Source organism: Garra rufa, chromosome 4 (genome assembly GCF_049309525.1).
Source record: "Garra rufa chromosome 4, GarRuf1.0, whole genome shotgun sequence".
In the NCBI taxonomy this organism is placed as follows: Eukaryota; Metazoa; Chordata; class Actinopteri; order Cypriniformes; family Cyprinidae; genus Garra; species Garra rufa.
The window spans coordinates 10,591,951-10,613,991 of record NC_133364.1 but is presented as its reverse complement, the minus strand read 5'-3'; the positions used below and the strand labels follow the sequence as shown (position 1 = coordinate 10,613,991).

General features: G+C 35.2%; 1 protein-coding gene across 1 annotated transcript in view; it reads right to left on the bottom strand.

Moving 5' to 3' along the window:
* The window catches only part of tmtc1 (transmembrane O-mannosyltransferase targeting cadherins 1), a 57,827-nt gene that overhangs the window by 13,883 nt on the left and 21,903 nt on the right, over window positions 1–22,041 (bottom strand). The window contains exons 5-9 of the mRNA XM_073838626.1: window positions 15,016–15,097; window positions 14,116–14,219; window positions 12,902–12,980; window positions 12,711–12,821; window positions 1,883–2,004 (exon numbers count right to left, since the gene is read on the bottom strand). Coding sequence (XP_073694727.1) covers window positions 1,883–2,004; window positions 12,711–12,821; window positions 12,902–12,980; window positions 14,116–14,219; window positions 15,016–15,097 — 498 coding nt within the window. The remainder of the gene's footprint in view (window positions 1–1,882; window positions 2,005–12,710; window positions 12,822–12,901; window positions 12,981–14,115; window positions 14,220–15,015; window positions 15,098–22,041) is intronic.

Genomic DNA, 22,041 nt, shown 5'->3' with positions numbered 1-22,041 from the left:
ACAGTCACAGTTCGAATGAATTTGTCTTGTGATTCTGTTTTAAAGACACATCAATTGAGCCAGAGTTTTACTGAAGAAAATATGAGCCATGCAAAACTTTTGCTTTTTGGTTGCTAAAATATGCAGTTTTGCAATGCTCTATGATATGTCTTACATTTTTCCTTTTATACAAGTATATATTATTTTTCTTGCATATTTGATTAAAAATTGTCTCAAAGTCAGCATTTAATACTTATAACTTAAGTTCTAAGCATTTGTTTTGAAGTAAAGTCTTAATGATGACATTGTGTGAATTTCTTATGGATAATCGTGATGTTTTTATCAGCTGTTTGGACTTTGCACTCATTCACCGCAGGGGATCCACTGGTGAGTAAGTGATGCAATGCAAAATTTTTCAATGTTTTCTGATGAAACAAACTCACCTATATCAAAAGTTAATTTTTTCTGTGTCTGTGGAGCAAAAATATAAGGGGAACATCGCTGTTACTATTGCTCGTACTTAGTGAGTCACTTAAAAAAGTCATAATTTACCTCAGATTCAACTGCTTTTTCATTGTGACTTTAACTTTAAGAAAATTAAAGGAATAGTTCACCCAAAAATTAAGATTTGCAAAAAATGCTTTTCTTACTTACATTTTTAGTCTTGTTTTTAGCCCAAATATTTAAAAATTCTTGAATCAAGAAGGATTTTCTAAACGATTAAAAAATATTGTCTTTTTTGACTTAAGTCAAAATTAAGTGCGTTTTTGCTTGAAACAAGCTAAATAATCTGTCAATGGGGTAAGAAAAAAAAATTTGCTTTCTGTTTGAAATAAGATTTTTTTGCTTACCCCATTAGCAAAAGTTATTTTGCTTGTTCTAAGCTTAATATTGACATGTTTTTTCTGAAAACAAGAAAATAATTTTTAATAATCTAGAAAATCCTTCTTGATTTAAGAATTTTTTGATAGTTTGGCTGGAAACAAGACAAAAGACATTTTTTTGCAGAGAGGATGAATACATTTGAACAAATCTTAATTTTTGGGTGAACTATTCCTTTAATTCTCTTAAAATTAAAGTCACAATGAAAAAACAGTCGAATCTGAGGTAAATTATGACTTCTTTTAAGAGAATCATGAAGTACAAGTGATAGTAATAGAGACGTTTCCCTTATATTTTTGCTTCAGACACAACAAAAATGTATCAGAGCCTGAAAGCAACTCACATTCCTCTCATAGCTTTGCACTGATGTGTGTGTGGCTGCATGTGTATAAAAATGGTTTGGCCTCTGAGCCACAGTGCCGCCCTCACGTGTCTGATTACTATTGCTGTTAGCACTAACAAAGACAGCGCTACTAATATTTACCCAGCACGCATTGAGAAGTACCGCCTAAATGCCAAGATAAGTGCCCATCTGATCCTAACACAGGCCATTAAATTCACTGAGCACAAACTGCTCATTACTCATAACTAAGTGTACTCAGGGATGTAATTCTGTGTGTACTTACATGTGTGTATGTGGGCGCTTATCGGGTCACCGCTACACTCTGAGCTAATAAGATCATTTTTGAACATCATCTTTTAAATACCTCGCCTCATTGTTCAAATTTCCGTTTAATCTCTGCAGTTCACATAAATACAAACACTCACACACACATATACACATTCATAACAGATCAGTGGTGCATTATGGGAAGCAGGGCTCAAGACAGATTATGTACTGTTATCAGTGGTGTGTGATCCCCACAGCGGGATGAAGGAGGGGAAAAAAATAGAAGATGAATTTGTAATGCTTTAGAAAAAAAGTCATTTGAAGAGCAAGGAATGTTTTTAAAGGACATTTTCTTTAGCCGTCGCAATATATTTTTACAAGCACATCCGCACGCCACACACGCACACAAACCTGGGCATGTAGAGAACTCTTTCTGCCACCACAAATCCCACACGGAAGAACAGATTACTGGCTGGGATGAAGGGAAAGACCAGGAACAGGACGCCCACCAACACCTCCTTCCCTTTCATCTTCTACACAAAGAGAGAGAGAGAGATGGAGAAAAAGTCAGACAGATTGTGAGAGAAACCAGAGGCTGTTTGCTGTTAGAGAACCTAAAAGTTTTCTACATTTGATGCTGAAAGTGTCTGCCACTTGCCTATGGAAAATCTGCAACCACTGTTATTTTGTTGCTAAAGTGTTGTTATGATATTTTGATGACCAAGAGAGCTAGTAGGTAATCAGCTTACATAATGTAAACAAGTTTCTGTATTTGGTTTTCACTCTAAATTGTGCATTTCATCAGATATTTTTGGATAATAAAATCCAAAAGGCCAAGAAATCATTGATCAGGATGTTAAAATAAACAAAAACTCAACTTTCAAGTCACTGACATCACCACTGATGAGAAGGCATTAAACAATAACCATATCCCAGCCAGATTTGTCACTTGTTTGTCACAGCCCTGCAGTTTTGTTCCAACCCTGCTCCAAGACACATACTATGCAGTTTTCAATTAAGCCAGAAGGACTTGATTAGTTGGATCAGGTGTGTTTAATTTGGATTGCATCTAAACTCTGCAGGGCCCTCCAGGACTGGAGTTTGACACCCCTGCCTTAAAACTAGGGATGGGCATTTTTACCAAAAATAATATTCGATAATCGCTGGGTTTTATTCGATTATTATTCGAAAATCGCACCTCTCCCGCGCATGCACCCACGCATGTATAGGCTACACATCCATAAACGGAAAGAGAGGAGGAGAGACCATTCACGCTTTTTAATCTGTATGATAACAAACTGTTTAAATCATTAGAGCAGCAGTTCTCAATTCCAGTCCTGGCATACCCCTGCTTTGCACATTTTGTATGTTTCTCTTAGTGCTTCCGACGTTTGTTCTATTCGACTGTTAAGTGCCCTGCGAAGTGGACATCATAGGATATTCCACCATGGCTCCAGTTCGATGCAAACGTATATGTTCCATTCAAAGGGCATTAAAGTGTGCGGTAGTTAATTTAAATTGTATTGTATTTATTTACAGAGGTGTATTATGTCACATTGTGTGACGTCGCTGCAGGCAATGGCGTTGGTCCTGAATGAGGGTACTTATGTAAACATTTATTTTAATGTCCACCTTCATATAATAACCTGTGTTTTCATAAAAAATGAGCATGTCCATATGCTTGGCCATAGACATCGTCCCAAGTTTCCTTAATGTGTTCTTCTGTTGTTTTTGACAGCTTTTAAGTGCGTTATTGGCGGCGCCACCCTCTGGCGCGTCACCACCACCGCATCTTCACCGAAAACATGGGGAATTTAATAATCGCACAACCTATTCGATATTCTGTAATTAAATCAACTAATCGAATATTCGAAAATCGTGACCCATCCCTACTTAAAACATTTCAGTTGTGCTATGTGAGTATTTGCAACGCGTTTCTGTATTCAGTTTTTGTGAGTATTTGCAGTGTGTAACTGTTTTTGTTTGAGTTGGGAGTATTTGCAGCAAAATTCTGTATTTGGTTGCACTGTGACTGTAGTGGTTGCATATGTGGTTGAGTTGTGAGTATTTGTAGCACGTTTCTGTATTTGGTTATGCTGTGAGTATTTGTAGCACATTCTGTACTTGGCTTAGTTGTGAGTATTTGCATTGTGTTTATGTATTTGTTTGAGTTGCAAGTATTTGCAGTTTGGTTGAGTGGTATTTGCAGCCCATTTCTGTGTTTTGTTGTTGTGAGTACTTGCAGTGAGTTTCTGTATTTGGTTGTGGTGTGAGTATTTGCAGCGGACTTCTGTCTTTGGTTACGTTGTGAGTACTTGCAGTGTATTTCAGTATTTGGTTGTGTTGTGAGTACTTGCAGTGTGTTTCTGTATTTGGTTGTGGTGTGAGTACAGTATTTGCAGCGCACTTCTGCATTTGGTTACGCCGTGAGTACTTGCAGTGTGTTTCTGTATTTGGTTGAGTTGTGAGTATTTGCAGCGCACTTCTGCATTTGATTATGTTGTGAGTACTTGCAGTGTGTTTCTGTATTTAGTTTTGTTGTGAGTACTTGCAGTGTGTTTCTGTATTTAGTTGTGTTGTGAGTACTTGCAGTGTGTTTCTGTACTTGGTTGTGTTGTGAGTACTTGCAGCGCACTTCTGCATTTGATTATGTTGTGAGTACTTGCAGTGTATTTCAGTATTTGGTTGTGTTGTGAGTACTTGCAGTGTGTTTCTGTATTTGGTTGTGGTGTGAGTACAGTATTTGCAGCGCACTTCTGCATTTGGTTACGCCGTGAGTACTTGCAGTGTGTTTCTGTATTTGGTTGAGTTGTGAGTATTTGCATCGCACTTCTGCATTTGATTATGTTGTGAGTACTTGCAGTGTGTTTCTGTATTTAGTTGTGTTGTGAGTACTTGCAGTGTGTTTCTGTATTTAGTTGTGTTGTGAGTACTTGCAGTGTGTTTCTGTACTTGGTTGTGTTGTGAGTACTTGCAGCGCACTTCTGCATTTGATTATGTTGTGAGTACTTGCAGTGTATTGCAGTATTTGGTTGTGTTGTGAGTACTTGCAGTGTATTTCAGTATTTGGTTGTGTTGTGAGTACTTGCAGTGTGTTTCTGTATTTGGTTGTGGTGTGAGTACAGTATTTGCAGCGCACTTCTGCATTTGGTTACGCCGTGAGTACTTGCAGTGTGTTTCTGTATTTGGTTGAGTTGTGAGTATTTGCAGCGCACTTCTGCATTTGATTATGTTGTGAGTACTTGCAGTGTGTTTCTGTATTTAGTTGTGTTGTGAGTACTTGCAGTGTGTTTCTGTATTTAGTTGTGTTGTGAGTACTTGCAGTGTGTTTCTGTACTTGGTTGTGTTGTGAGTACTTGCAGCGCACTTCTGCATTTGATTATGTTGTGAGTACTTGCAGTGTGTTTCTGTATTTAGTTGTGTTGTGAGTACTTGCAGTGTGTTTCTGTATTTGGTTGAGTTGTGAGTATTTGCAGCGCACTTCTGCATTTGATTATGTTGTGAGTACTTGCAGTGTGTTTCTGTATTTGGTTGAGTTGTGAGTATTTGCAGCGCACTTCTGCATTTGATTATGTTGTGAGTACATGCAGTGTGTTTCTGTACTTGGTTGAGTTGTGAGTACTTGCAGCGCACTTCTGCATTTGATTATGTTGTGAGTACTTGCAGTGTGTTTCTGTACTTGGTTGTGTTGTAGTGTACAGTGTGTTTCTGTATTTGGTTGAGTTGTGAGTATTTGCAGCACATTTCTGTGTTTGGTTGTTGTGAGTATCTGCAGTGTGTTTTTGCAATTGGTTGTTGCAATATTTGTAGTTTGTTTTTGTATTTGATTGTGTTGTGCGTATTTGCAGTATGATTCTGTGTTTGGTTGTTGTGAGCATTTCCAGCTCGCTTCTGTATTTGGTAGTTGTATTTGTAGTGTGTTTCTGTATCTTGTTGTGTTGTGTGTATTTACAGCACATGTGCAGTCTGATGTTAGTTTAATTTGTTGGGGTTTTTGTATTTGCATGTGTTTTCTTTGGTATTCTGAGAGGTTTGGTTTTTTTCTGTGTTGGTATGAGGCTGTTAGGATGTTACTATGAGGTTGCAATATTTTTCTAAGTGGGTAACTGCGGTGTTATGAGGTTGCTATGGTAATCTGGGTAAAATTGCAACAAACATAAATGCAACAAACATAAACATACAGAACACACACAGAAAACCTACTTCAAACATGACTGACACGGTTTACTGTTTATTTCCACTACTAAGATGGGCTATTCTACGCAGTGACTGAGCTCCCGTATCTTTATTTGTGTTATTTGAGTATGTATTATTGAAATATGAGCTGGAGTTGTTTCTACTGATGTATAAGTTCATTAAATATGACAGCTGCAGAATGAAGGGTCGATACAGAGATATGAATTGGATATGAAGTGTAAGCTAGAACAAGAGAGGTTGGGGATGAGGTGAAATCATAACGGTATCACGCTCAGTTTACTTTGAATGGGCCAATACGCTGAAAAAAATAAAAAATAAATAAAACCGAAGCTATTGTCTGGGGTTTCACATTCATATCCACAGACAGGATATTAATGTTTTAATATTGATTTCTGCCCTCCAGTCCATCAGAAACATTAATTAACTTCAGATTCAGCAACAAATGAGCAGACAAGCAATGACTGTGTCACGAAATAAACAAAGGCTTGTATAAAAATGTGCTGATAACATTCACGGCCACAAATCAGTACTATCGACTTGTTCTCAGGCCTGCGTGTTTTTGTGTGTGTTTTGCATGAGATAATTAGCCAAGTAAACATTCCTGAGGAGACAGATTGGAAAGTCATTAGGGTGAATCGTTGGCATACAGCTCAGCGCAGCTGATCGGGGATGGCTGCCAAAAGACAAGCATGATAAAGGCGTGGCCAAGCATGGTCATGCTACTATGGGAATATTTCAGTGACAGGGGAAACTATGCATTGAAAATCAAGTTTTTGATGTCAAATAGGTTGCTGTTTAGGCTCAAAAGTGTGAAACAACACGGACTACTAGCCATCTGGTTCATATCACCTCAGATGACCTCAGCCAAGTTGGTAAATTGCATAGCAAAACATTATATATATTTTTTATTATATACTTTTCTATACTTCTGTGTATTTGATTTTTGATTTCTGTTTGTCCATCAATTCAAAGAGAAATCAAAAGCAATGCAAACAGACAGAAAGAGATGCAAAACCAGACAGCACTCATATACACAGAGCCTAAAAGCTTATGTTTTTCTGGGAAATATTAGAGGGCTAAAGCTGGGTCATGAGAATGATGATAGCTTTGGCATTATCCTTTTTGCCAGTTGCCATCTGTTGTCATGGCAGCACAAACATAGGTCATCTGCAGTCTTTCCCAAAATGTCACTGGGCCAAACTCCATTCATTGGCCCTCCATAGACTAACACCTCTCTCTCTCTCATCTCTGCACTTTCATTCTGCTTCTTTCCCTCAGTCCTTCCTTTATTTCCTTTCACCTTGGCTTTTTTTGTGGTCATTCAGTTCCTTTCTATCATAATTCCCCTCCCTGAGGTAAGAAGGACGGTTGTGTGATAATACATGACACTGCCAATGCAATACTGCTATAAATAGTCCTTAAAATCCCCATGAAATCAAAATGGAAGTTTTTTGGCTTTTAGTATGAATATGTTAGTCTAAAAGTCCTTGCACACTGAGCCTGAAATTTCTGTGTGCGTTTTATCAGGTTTTTTTCTCATTTGTTATTCTTTCTTATCAAAATGCTTGCTACGGCTTCGAAAATGCAGAAAATCGAACCTGATTTGAATTTTTTTTATGATGGATGAAAGTTTCGGAGGCAGTGTGTAAAATCGAATGACACAGAAAGCTGGGTCAGGGGTCAGAAAGCTCTCAGATTTGATCAAAAATATATATGTGACCCTGGACCACAAAACCAGTCATAAGGTTAAATTTTACAAAACTGAGATATATACATCATATGAAAGCTCAATAAATAAGCTTTCTATTGATGTATAGTTTGTTAGGATAGGACAATATTTGGCCGAGATACATCTATTTGAAAATCTGGAATCTGAGGGTGCAAAAAAATCAAAATACTGAGAAAATCACCTTTAAAGTTGTCCAAATTAAGTTCTTAACAATGCATATTACTAATCAAAAATTACATTTTGATAGGTTTACAGTAGGAATTTTACAAAAAAAGCTTAATGTAACATGATCTTTACTTAATTTCCTAATGATTTTTGACATAAAAGAAAAATCAATAATTTTGACCCATACAATGTATTATTGGCTATTGCTACAAATATACCCCAGCGACTTAAGACGGGCGGTATATCGAGTTCTGGGGATATATCGATATGATTCCCCAACGCGATACGGGATTATCCAATATCGTTCATATCGATATGGCACATGCGCGTGCGCGTTCTGCGTGAAAACGAGAGTTTTAAAACGCCGCTAAAAAGCATTGACCCACGATACGAGCTACCCAATCACAAGTACTTTGCATCAGAAGCTCTGTCACAAATGTACAGTGAGATCAGAGGGAAGCTTTCCGAGCGGCTCGCAAAAGTGGCTCATTTCGTACTAACAGACGATTTATGGTCGGGGTCGTCAACTGGATCCGGACCGCAAGATCGGCGCATTGCGTACACACAGATGTAGCTTTCAGAGAGTGAAAAACGTTGATGGAAAATGCATTATGTTGGGGTTACGTCGCAAAATATTGTAAATATATATTTTTATACTGTATTTTTATACATATTTATGTTTTAAACCATGAAGGTGAGCCAATTGATATCACACAAGCAACGTGAAAACTGCGCAATGTGAAAGCGAAAGTAAAAACAGCGCTTTCAGCATCTGACGTGCACATTCTCTCAGAGACAATGATAGACGAATATACTTCATATGCTGATATTACACAGTAATTTACTTCCCTAATATTTCTCTTGTGCACCGAACACAGTGGGGAAAACATAAAAAGAAACATATTTTGTGTAGGCTAAGGGTTGTTTTAGGAAAGTCGGTGTTTAAAATAAAGCTCTCACTTAAAATGATGACTGCAGTATTATAAGGGTTAAGAAAGTCTTAATTATGATTTTTAGGTCGTCTTAAATTGGGGACAAAAAGGCAAGAATTGCGATGAAACTTTATAAGGCTATGCATTGAATGAATATGAGCGTTGCACGTTTCAAAGTCAGCTGTGGAGATGCTTTGTGTACCATTCTCATAGCGCCTCCTGCTGGAAGAGAATGATCTGACATTTTTAATCAGCTCATACATCTGATGTTGTCAAAAAGATAAATGTAAAAAAAAAAATCCATGGTTTTAAGCAGCAAACACTTAGAGATGTAAATGTGAACTGATGGATCGACAAGATAATGTGTTATACAAATTTAAACAATTAAGGCAATAAAATATATGAATATATTAATACAATACTTGATTGACAATATTTGTTTAAATTTATATAAGAATTGATACTTTTGACTCTTGAAGGCTGGAATGTGAAGTTTATAATTTAAGAAATCTTTTTTGTTTTGTAAAACCTGCATCTGAATTGTAAATCATGCTTTTGACAGTCATTTCATTTATTTATTTATTTTTTGTTTAGGTCTTTAAAAAGGTATTTAAATGTCTAGAATTTAAGATAAAATATGCTGCAGATAACCTGGTCTCGCAAAATAACATAAATAGTTTTTTATATATAATTGTCCGGACCTCGGCTGGTGAGCAGGGTTCATTACTGGACCTAGAGCCGTTTTAGTTGAAGATCCCTGGTCTATTTTATTCATTTCTATTTTTTTCATAATTTGAAATATGTTGTGCAGCTTATAGTGTTAAGCAAGAGAAACAACCTGTACTGTATTTTATTTATCAAAGATTTTGTGCAGCTATTTATTTGTTGTGCAGCTGTGTATTTGTAAACAGGGAGGCAAAACCCCCGTGTTTTAATTATATTTTGCTCAAAAACTGTTTAATAAAGTTTTAATAAAGGCTTTGACTCTCAAGTAACCATTTATGGAAAAATACCGGATATATATCGTATACCGTCATTCCTCCTAAAAATACCGAGATATGAATTTTTGCCCATATCGCCCAGCCCTAGTCCAGGGTCACATATTTTTGTGTTCCTAAGATGAACGAAGATCTTACGGGTTTGGAACAAAATAAGGGTGAGTAATTATTGACAGAATTTGCAAAGGGGTTTAAAAAATTCTGGTAAATTTACAGAAACTTTCCAAATATCACAGGAAGATTCCAAAAAATCCTGGAAAGTTCCGAAATTTTCCACATTTTTGCAACCCTATTTACAATGTAGTACAATATATAGTATATCAGTACGTTAAATATGCCTTATGTTACAATGTTTCTTTATTTCAAACTGTTCAAAATTCTAAAACTGCCAGTTTATTTTTCAGGTTTTAAATCCCATGTTGCCTCCGGTGTATACAGAACAAGTTTGGACTGGAAGGAACATTGTGAAACATTGATAGAATATAAAAATCTGAGAGTGTTGTCCCAATAAACCGAATGAGAAAACCAGGTTTTTTCAATATTAAACATTTGCACACATCCACACGCCTCAGCTCAATCAGTAAAAGGAGCAGGCAGTTTACTGACATTGGTCTGTCAGCTTGTCTCAGACACACAGTATGAATTATTCAGTCAGTAGATATGAGATCTGCTGATCAGGGACCGGAATATTCCCTCTCTTTCTCTTTCATTTTCCCTCTGTCTTAGTTTCTTTGTGCAGTGAGTTGGACCAGCCATTTTAAAAATGATTTGCTTTCTGCAAAGTCAAGGGCTGGAGTGGAGAAACGTGAACATTTCTAAAAGTTCCCTCAAGGATAACACAGCCGCAAACAACTTAAAGAGCATTATGGGGCCTGACAAAGACTGACTTGATGTTCTATTGCAAGCCTGTGAATGTTTTATTGGTCGGTGAAGCTCTCAAGGTCTCAAAACCTTAAATGCTTTTCTATTTTCTTAAATGCACTTAGTGTTTTTTTCATCCTCATGGGCTTTTTTGGGTTATTCGCTTCAAACCTGCGTGTGTCATGAACATACCACCAATTATGTCTAATCTAACCATTTTCCAGAAATATTGGTGGCTAATGAACAAATAAACATGCACCATTTAGTCATATTTAAATGTTTTAAATTGCTTAAAGGAGAAGTTCACTTCCAGAACAAAAATTTACAGATAATTTACTCACCCCATTGTCATCTAAGATGTTCATGTCTTTCTTACTTCAGTCGTAAAGAAATTATGTTTTTTGAGAAAAACATTTGAGGATTTCTCTCCATATAGTGGACTTCAATGGTGCCCACGAGTTTGAACTTGCAAAATGCAGCTTCAAAAGGCTCTAAACAATTACAGCCGAGTAAGAAGGGTCTTATCTAGTGAACCAACCAGTTATTTTCTCAAAAATGTACAATTGATATACTTTTTAACCTCAAAAAATGCTCGTCTTGTCTAGCTCTGCCTGAACTCCGGTTCAAGACAGTTTGGGTATGTCGAAAAACTCCCATCTCATTTTCTTCCCAAACTTCAAAATCATCCTACATCCCTGTTTCATCTTTTTTTGTAAAGGCTGTTTGATCTTCTTTGGATGTTTACTTTGTAAACACTGAGTTTGTACTTTTGCACTGATGTTGGGCAATTTTGAAGTTGGAGGAGAAAATGAGATGGGAGTTTTTCGACATACCCTAACTGTCTTGAACCAGAGTTCACGCAGAGCTAGACAAGACGAGCATTTGAGGTTAAAAAGTATATAAATTGTTAGAAGTTATAAATTGTAATTCTTTAGAAAATAACCAATTGTTCCATTATATAAGACCCTTCTTCCTTGGCTGGGATCGTTTAAAGCCATTTGAAGCTGCATTTAAACTGCATTTTGAAAGTTCAAACTCAGGGGCACCATAGAAGTCCACTATATGGAGAGAAATCCTCAAATGTTTTCCTCAAAAAAAAAAAAAATTTCTTTACGACTGATGAAAGAAAGGCATTAACATCGTAGATGACAAGGGGGTAAGTAAATTATTAAATTTTTGTTTTGGAAGTGAACTTCTCCTTTAAGAGGAGACTGCAGTTTTTTCATGCACCTATCAAGTTTGAGATTTTGGGCTTTTTGGTTTTTCATGAAGTGTTTCTCAGACTAGAGGAAAGAAAACATCCAAAATACACTGTTAAGTGTTTCTTTTATAGCACTTTATCTATTTGTGTCAATAAATGTCAATTACAATACATATTTTGAAAGGCCGTTTTCTCAAAAGGAGCTTTTTCTTCTACACTGATCCTTAAATCTCCACTTCAGTAGCACTTACCCACACCAAACTTTACCTTTTTATTCCTGTCTATATACTAAAGGTTTTTACAGAGGGATTTGTTCATATATAATTTGCTTGATTTTATAAAACATTTTATTCACCCCTAAAATTGTAAAAAAAAAAATTTTTTCTGAATTATGGCTTGACAAAAATGTTGAAACCGACTGATTTTTGATGCCAATTAGCGCATATTTCATTAAATAATGCCTTGTTTGCATATTTAAACCTAACATTATAGAAAATGTGTAATACAAAAAATGTTTGCAATTATTAATGTAATCAATCAACTGGGTAAGTAAGGTAATAACTATTAGTTCATTTTTTTCAACCTTAATTAAGGTTATTGACTGCAAAGGCAAAGTTTTAAAATGCCTGAAGATGCTCTTTGACTGAAATGCTGCTAATAATAATTTGCAAGCAGCAAGTCTTTGATGCTAAATTTACATTCATATGCCATATGAAAATTATACATGACAAATCCCACCATCAACATATGTGCCTCACAAAAACTGCAAGATAGAGATGAGCAGAAATAACTGCCTGAAGAAGAAAACATCTCACTTCATGCACAAGAAGAATGTGTGCATTAGCTCACGGCAAACATCTGCTTCACGTGAGCGTTTGCACTCATTTACACAATCGCTGCTATTTTTCACGGGTTGCTATGGCGATGATTCGCGTTGGGAGCGCACGGGAGTGAACAGCAGGGTGGGAGACAGCATGAGCGAAGGCTTTTATGTCTATCAAAACGAGAAAGCTGCATTTGCGTGTGTGTTTTTTATAAATGATGACAGAGCGAGTCTGCGGAGATGCGGTTCCTGTGGTTGTCTTGACATGTGGAAATGTGTGTGTGAGTGTGTGTGTGTGTGTGTGTGTGTGTGTGTGTGTGTGTGTGCACTCACCTGTAGGCATGTAACACAGTTCAGGCTCAGCGCCAGCATGACGAGAGCCAAAGTCAGTGAAGCAATGTTTCGGCTGTCCCACAGAGACTCCACTAAAGGAATGCTGCCCACCTGTCAATCACAACTCATGGAATTATTAAACGTTTACTCAGATGTAGCAAATGCTGTGTGTTTATGTTGATGCCGTTTACCTGCCAGTCGTAGCAAAGCACTATGGGAGCCAGTAGAAGCCAGGCATTGAAGGCGAGCAGGTAGCAGTATGTAAGAAACCTTAAATAGATAGCAGAAAAAAGCCTGGTTAAATAATTTAATAAAAGAATAAATACACTACCAGACAAAAGTTTTTGAACAGTAAGATTTTTTATGTTTTTTTTTTAAAGAAGTCACCAAGCCTGCAATTATTTGATCTAAAGTACTTTTTTTACTTTCTAAAGTACTTTTTGATCTAAAATATCTTATTTAAACTTGGGGGCACCATACATATCAGTTATATGGAGATAAATTCTCAAATGTTTTCCTCAGAAAACATAATTTCTTTACGACTGAAGAAAGAAAGACATTAACATCTTGATGAGTGAGTACATTATTTGTGATTTTTTTTTCTGGAAGTGAACTACTCTTTGAAATGTCCTAACTCTTGTCACCAGTGTCAATATCAGAAAAAACTAATACTAGCCTAAATAAAAAAAAAAAAAAACACACAGAAGACAAGTGAACAGTCATTGATTAAATAACAAAATAATTACAAGCAATAGGACAAAAATACAATAGAACAAATAAGAAGTCTAAAAACTCTCCATATTCTTCACTGTGTAAATTAAATATACATTTCTTTTTACTTAAGTTATATAAGTGATTTAGTCAAGAGCAACAAGACATTTTGTTGTTTGATTACTATGAATGACAGACAGCAGGATTTTTAGACTGCTATCACTTTAAGACCTACCCCGATCCAATATACTGTTATACGTGTGATTTCCTTCTCAGCTGTTTGCTTAGTTGTGACCTAATTACTGTTTATGAGGACAGGCATTTTGACACATACAAGTGTGTTTATTTAACCATTCAATGGCTATAAAGCAGCAAAAAAAAACCTTGGTTCAATACTTCCGTGCTCTACACATCTCATGCATAGAGCGAAATGAGTTCTCTTTCACTGCTGATTGCTTAAAATTACTTGTTTTTAAATCGCAATGCTTAAAAATGCATGCAAATGGTAAGTATCAGATAACCATGATAGCAACGATAGTCCAAAATCTCTACCAACTGACAAATTTCTACCATTTAATTGTGTCTGCTGGTATATCGCCGACATCTAGTCTATACAGTTTTCAGTGGATGAGAACATATTTCTCTGTTATCTCTTTAAATATGAAGATGTGTGAGGGATGATAGTCAGACCAACCTGGTGAGCAGATATGGAGAGAAGGATGCTGGATTGTCTTGCTCTGAGAACAGCGGCATGGATCCACCCATTAACCATAAGCGGATAGACATGATGACTGTAACCTGTAGAAAAAGACAGCAAAAAACTTGAACAAATGAGCACTTGAGGTGATGGGGTTTGCGCAAATGTGATAGAAAACCCATGCTGATTTAAATAAAATGAATGCTTGATAATAAAATTAAATAATTAAAATAATTAAATTCTATTAAATATTAAAAAACTGACCATTAAATAGGTGCTTGCAAAATTGTGACATTATATGAGTTTAACACTATTTATCAGCAAAAAAGTTGAGAACAAAAAGTTTGAGAACCCCTGTTAATGTAACTGTGTTGCTAATATTATTAGACACTAATAAGGCCCGGTTTCGCAGACAAGGCTTAAGCCTAGTCCTAGACTAAAATGTAAGTCTGAGTTGTTTCAACTGAAATAAAATTGCACTGATTGATTTTAAAATATATCAGTGCCTTTGTTTTGTCTCAAGATGCACACCAGTAATGTTTTATTCTAATTCATTTTATTCTAATTGAACTATGGTCTAATCCTGGCTTAGTCTAAGCCCTGTCTGGGAAACCGGGCCTAAAAGTCTGCTTAAAGAGAACTTTTATATTGGACAAAAATGTCGATATGCCCTTCAAAGCAAATGAGTCATCAATTTTTTTGGTTAATTTTCCAGGAGGAGAAAGATTTTTAAATGCAAATATCTGCTGGCTTTTAGTAGATTGCTAGCATGAACTGAAAGCCAGAAGACTTAGATTTTGCTGTTATGAAAATAGCACAGAATAAGGAAACAGAGCTAAACGGAAAAGTTGCCTTGCCAGAAAAGAAGCATTGCGACATTAAAAAATAGCTACTTACGTGTAGCGAAACGACGCAAGCACGTTTGATGAACGGGCTGGAAATTCTGCCGAGCTCCTTCAACCCGGAGTGCGACAGGTGCCTGGAACAAAAGCATAACCAGATGTGGCAGTCGTTTAACAACTCCATAACTCAATCAGCTGATGAACTCATTTTCATTCATTACTGACTTAATCAAACCATCAGCCAATTACTTTATGGGTATATTAATCTGTTTACTGCTGCTTTCAATTAATTACCTCTCCATCTAAGAAAACAGAGCTGCATGAAAACAAGTGAAAAGAAATGCACACGTAAACACTCTCACAATCCTTATTAAAAGAGTTTAAAATGCCACTCTAAATTGGAATGGCATCATCCTTCTTTGAGAGTGCCGGGATGTACAGTGAATTTTAATTCGGCGTGACATGACACCATGACAGCTGTGACTGGAAATGTGGGTGAGATGAATGAAAGAAAAGAAGAGGCGAGAGAAGGTGGTGGGGGAGGAGCGGAGCTCAGGCAGTACATCGCACTTTTGCTGATTGATTCAGTAAAGAGCCGGAGAGCGTTGGGCTTAATGACTGTGCGTGCGTGCGTGTGTGTGCGCATCAGTGCTTTTCAGAGCGTATTGTACTCCAGGGATCGGTAACCGGGCTCAAAGGCAGCACTGTATTTAAAAAAAAAAATGCAAGCCTCCCGCCTCTATCCTTACCCTTTATCGCCATTTCTATTTTCTGGCATTTTTGTCTGGTTATAAGAAAACGAGAAGATATATACTGAACAATGATTGCTTATGGATTTTTTCCCCAATTCCTGTTCTTATTGTGACTGATTCAGCCTTGCATGTTATTCAAAAGAAATACAACTGAAACAAACTTGCTTTTCTGATGACATCACCAAGGCCACCAAGTTTCAACCAATGGAGAAGCAATGCTAGTCCAAAGAAATCGAAAAAATAAAATGTAGATTTCATCTAAATATAAACACTTCCTCTTCCTTTGAAACAAACTTGCTTTTCTGATGACATCATATAGAGATGATAGTCCAAAAATCTTTACAGACAAATTTCTGGTTTATCGTGTTTGCCAGCCACCTTATTAACTCTTTCTCTGCCTCTGAAACGACTTTGCTTTTCAGATGACATCATCAAGGCCACCAAGTTTCAACCAATGAAGAAGCTCCCAGTCTTTCTGAGACTGATTCATTTGCGCATAATATTCCAAAGAAATCAAAATATAAAATGTTGAGTTCATCCAAATATAGACACTTTCTCTGCTTGTGAAACGACTTTGCTTTTCAGATGACATCATCAAGGCCACCAAGTTTCAACCAATAGAGATTAAAATATCAAAATATAAAATGTTGATTTCATCCAAATATAGACACTTTCTCTGTAAATATTTGCTCTGGAAGCGAATTACTCCTTTAAATCAGGTCTTTATGAAACTTTTTGATACCAAAGAAATGTCATAACTCTTGTCACCAGTTTCAATACCACAAAAAACTAATAGCCTAAAAGAAACCAATTTTTTTTTTTGTAAATAAATGAGAAGTATGAAAACTCTCCATATTCTTCACTGTGTAAATTAATTAGCTTTCTTTTTATTTAAGTTCTATAAGTGATTTGGTAAAGAGCAGCAAGACATTTTGTGGTTTGATTACTATGAATGACAGCAGGAATATTAGACTGCTATCACTTTAAGACCTACCCCGATCCAATATACTGTTACACATGTGTTTTCTTTCTCAGCAGTTTGCTTAGCTGTGACCTAATTACTGTTTAAGAGGACAGGCATTTTGACACATAAAAGTGTGTTTATTTAACCGTTCAATGCCTATATATCTGCAGATTTGGGTTTGAATGGTTTCAAATTACTTGTTTTTAAATCCTAATGCTTAAAAACGCATGCAAACAATACGTTTTTGTGTAACCTCAATAGAGATGATAGTCCAAAAATCTTTACAGACAAATTTCTGGTTTATCTTGTTTGCCAGTATCTCGGCCACCTTATTAACTCTTTCTCTGCCTCTGAAACGACTTTGCTTTTCAGATGACATCATCAAGGCCACCAAGTTTCAACCAATGAAGAAGCTCCCAGTCTTTCTGTGACTGATTCATTTGCGCATAATATTCCAAAGAAATCAAAATATACAATGTTGATTTCATCCAAATATAGACACTTTCTCTGCCTGTGAAACGACTTTGCTTTTCAGATGACATCATCAAGGCCACCAAGTTTCAACCAATAGAGAGGCTCCCGGTCTTTCTGTGACTGATTCATTTGTGCATGCTTAGTCCAAAGAAATTGAAATATAAATATGTAGATTTCACCAAAATACAAACATTTTCTCTGTCTCTGAAATGATTTTGCTTTTCTGATGACATCATCAAGGCCACCAAGTTTCAACCAATGGAGAAGCTCCCGGTCTTTCTGTGACTGATTCATTTGCGCGTGTTATTCCAAAGAAATCGAAATATAAAATGCAGATTTAATCGAAATATAAACACTTTCTCTACTTTTGAAACAACTGTTCTTTTACGATGACATCACCAAGGCCATCAAGTTTCAGCCAATGGGTGCTTTCCGTGCTTCAGAAGGGGAGGAGCCCTATACAAAATGCAAACTGACACACAAATTAAATCCTGTGGATAAAATTTGGTCCCGTCAGCCATTTTTTCCTCATTAAAGCAACACCAAAGAACTTCGCTCCCTCTACAGGTTGGAAGCGGAATTGTCCATAACCGCTGTCGTAAATAATTGAACCCTACCGTCGCGTCACATGCACGTTATTTGTTTGGAGGCTATCCAGGACCGGCTTTGGAAATAACGATGTCCAGTGACAAGGCAGAGTATGTTGCATGACTTTACGAAAGTATGAAAACGAAATAAAACATAATAATGACATTGTTTGCTATTTTTTTTCCGTAAAGCAAGTCGCATTTGTATAGTCTCATTTAAACTACAACGACCCAAACTTACATAGTGCTGTTATGGCCGATAGAGGGTCGCAAAGCGAATACGAAAGTGCCGTTTCACCCTGTTATGAGTTGATGAACCACTGACACGAGTTCGGAAACATTATTTTAAGGTAAAAAAAAACACTTTGGTGTTGCTTTAAATATGCTCCTTCACTGGGAAACATGGGAATAAAACGAGGTGCAAATGCAGTTTCATTTTAAAATGCCTCCAGTTTTTATATTTTTTGCAATCCAGCATAATTAGACTGCCAAATATGAATTTACAAATAAGACTTCAACATCTGCTGTGCAATTAAATGCTTTATAGCGAATGAGACAATTATGGCATATCTGCTCCAAACAGTACAAATTTAGATAAACAATCATGTTAATGGCATTGGGAGCATTTACTTAGTTAATGTCAGGTGTTTGTGAGGCGTCTGTAATTGATACTCTCATAAATATTGCACTGGTGTCGAGATAAAGAAGAGAAAACAAGTGTCGGCTTATGCATTTAATAATAACAAAGCCCACAGGAGACACTCCACCCCCTTCACTGCACACACACACACACACACACACACACACACACACTGAGAGACAGCATGTCTGCAGGCATTACGACGACTATCAGTCACAATCGCACACTCACACACTCCACACTGTGTGTGTATGTGAGAGAGTTTGTGTCTTGTGTCCTCCCCAGGGTCACGGGTAGCGGCAAAGGTTTATGGGCACTTTTGAAAATCAAATAAAGCTGCAGAGCCCTCATTCCCCAGAGGGAGATGTAGACGCAGAGAGGAATCTTTCCTTTGCTGTTCTTTAGGGCTGCAGTGTTATCATTGCCGCCAGCGAACCCACAGCCCAACTCACATGTTATTAAAAGTGTCACGAATTTACTTTTCTGCCATGGATGTTAACTTTCTGATGCCTGATTAGCTCATTAATATTCGTTTAGGTCTAACAATCTACCTAATAACTATGCATGGTACTGTCACTGAATCTTAATTGTATTATTTTTCTTACTTTTTAAAAGTATTTTTAGTACTTTTTCAACAGATGCTTAGTAAAAGGAGGACTATCATTAGAAATGTCAACCTGAGGAGGTCAAACTAAATTAAAATAAATAAATAAATAAATAAATAAAAACAACTTGCATAAGTTTTGCAATGCTGTTACTAAAATCCTTTCATTCAATAAACATTAAATAAACTAAATTAAAAAGACTATATCACTTTAAAAAAATTTAAAAAGTATTTTTTAATGGAAAATAATGTTAAAGGGATATACAGTACAAAAATGCTGAAGACTAAATATTTTGTTAATGCTAAATATATATATATTTTTGGAAACTATTATTTTAATAATATGGTATAAATTTCATAATTATGATTGAGAAGCTTTGAGTGAAAACCTTTGAATCTTTGAGGACAAATGAAAAAAAAGAATATTAATTTAAAATAAAATATTATTTTACATATATTTTTTTAACTTTTGATGATATTCAATGTATGTATTGCAATATCTTTGAATTTGCTCAGAAATAGCATAAAGGGATTTTTCTATTCAGAAAAAAAAAAAAATTACCCAAAGACTTTTACTGAAAAAAAGCAAACCTTTTTTTTACATTTTTAAATAATATAATATAATAATAAATGCATATTTAAGATTTTTAATGGAAAATAATGTTAAAGGAATATATACAAAAATGTTGAACACTAAATTTATTGGTAAATTTTTTTTAATTATTATTTTGTTTAATTATTATTATTTTACGAATACTTTTAATCATTCAAAATAGGTTCATTGTGTTGTATAAATTATGATTGAGAAGGAAAAAAAGTTTGAGGTAGAACAAAAAAAATATAAAATTATCAAATAATAATAATTTTAAATAAAAATAAAAATGATATAAAAAACAACAATTTTACAGTAAAAAAATAATTCAACACATTTTACAGTCACAAAAAGAAATGTTAAAATAAAAATAAATGTTAAATAAATTCAAATAAAAAAATAAATTTAGATTAAAAATGTAAAATCCAAACACATTTTACAGTAAAAAATAAATAAATAAAAAATATTAATTAAAAAAATATTAAATTAAAATGGACAGTCATGGTGCATTTAAACCCACTTTACATGCTTGTTAATGTTATTTTACCAAATATTTCAATAAACATATCCAATAGCTTTTACAACAACATGGGATATGCAACTCGATTGCTTTAAAAATATGAAGAGAAAAAAAGAAACACTTCAAACATCAGATTATCCATATTAAATGTCTTAATAATGGATTAAAGGAGCTTTTACTACTGGATGTTTGATGTCATGTTTATCTGTGAGGTCTCTGCTGTCCCTGAGGTTATGCGCTCTGTGACTAATGCAGAGAAATAGATGCATGTCTTGCGTTTTTGATCTCGGCAGAACACATGGGAGCCTCGACAGACTCAAACATCGCCGGCACTCAACAATTTAAGTGCTGGAGACAACTGCAAAATGACATATATAAACATGGATGCTATCTGTATCACAGATGTTATAGTTGGCCAGATAATGCTCCATATTATTTGCAAGGTGTTTCTAGGTGGTTGCTAAAATGTTCAAAGTGGTTCAAATGCTGTTAAGACTGTTAATGTCAAAACAAAACCATAAAACCAGGAAATAGGGTTCTTTAAAGCATCAAAACGGCAAGGCTGGGACAGCAACTTATTAGCCTGGGGGAAGAGGAATGAGCTTGGGATAGGTGTAATGTTCGCACACAGCACTCAAGGATCAGTCTGGTATCTCAGCCGTGCGTCTCCTTCATTAATGAGAACCCAAGGGCCAGTCAAGGGGTCCCTATCTATTTTCCACTCACTGATGAGCCCTTTTGTTCAGCTTTTCACACTCTCCGAGAGTGAAGACCCACTGGACACAGAGCACATTTTAAGTAGCTGAGACTGTAATTGAAGCGAATGAGGTTCACGCTAAGAGAGGGAGAGAATGAGAGAGTTTGGGTTGAGTCGGGGAGTGCGATTGCTGTTTGTCTCGCCTGATTGACTCTCTTTGAATGCCAATTACCGCCACGGCCGAACCAAAGAGCTGAGCTGTAATTGGAAGATTGCTTTGTGTATTCTCCATCGCAGATCTGCGTGCTGATCTTTGGCTAGATTGTCTGCTTGCAATTTGTTTGGTACGAGTCAAACAGGAAGTCGTCTTTTAAATTGATTAAAGAAACGAAAAACTCATTTGCTTTCATCTGAGTAGTCTACCTGTATGTGATAAATAGACACACACTGTAATGAAAATTGTCATTTGTGGTCATTCAACAAATGGATGATTATATTATATTACATACAGTATATATGTTTTAACTTTTGACAATATTCAGTGAATATATTGCAATATCTTTGAATTTGCTCAGAAATAGCTTAATATTTTAATTTTGAAAAAAAAAAAAAAAATAATAATATTACCAAAACAAATAGCAAACCTTTTTTTTTTACATTAAAAATATTTATTATATACATAATATAATATATTTATATAAAATAATATAAAATATTTTTATTGAAACAAATATATTTATTTGTTTATTATTATATAATATATTATGTTTTATTATAAAACATTTTGTATAAAAAATAAAAGATTTTTACAGAAACAAATAGCAATCCTTTTTTTACATATTTAAAAAAATATATGTTTTATATTTATTATTATAATATAATATATAATGTGTTTAATTATTATAAATTATATTTTTTACCAAAGAATTTTACAGAAACAAATAGCAAACCTTTTTTATTTTATTTTTTATTTTTTTAATGTTCATTGTTATAATAATATAATATAATATAAATATGTTTTATTATTACAAAACATTGTAAAATAATCTTAAGTTTGGTTAAAAAAGTAATAATGTTTGGATGTGTAGTCATTTTTTAATATAATATAATATAATATAATACAATACAATATAATATATAATTTGTTACATTATTTCAACATATATATATATTTACCAAAGACTTTTACAGAAACAACTAGCAAACCTTTTTTTTAAATATATTTTTTCTATTCATTACTATAATATAATA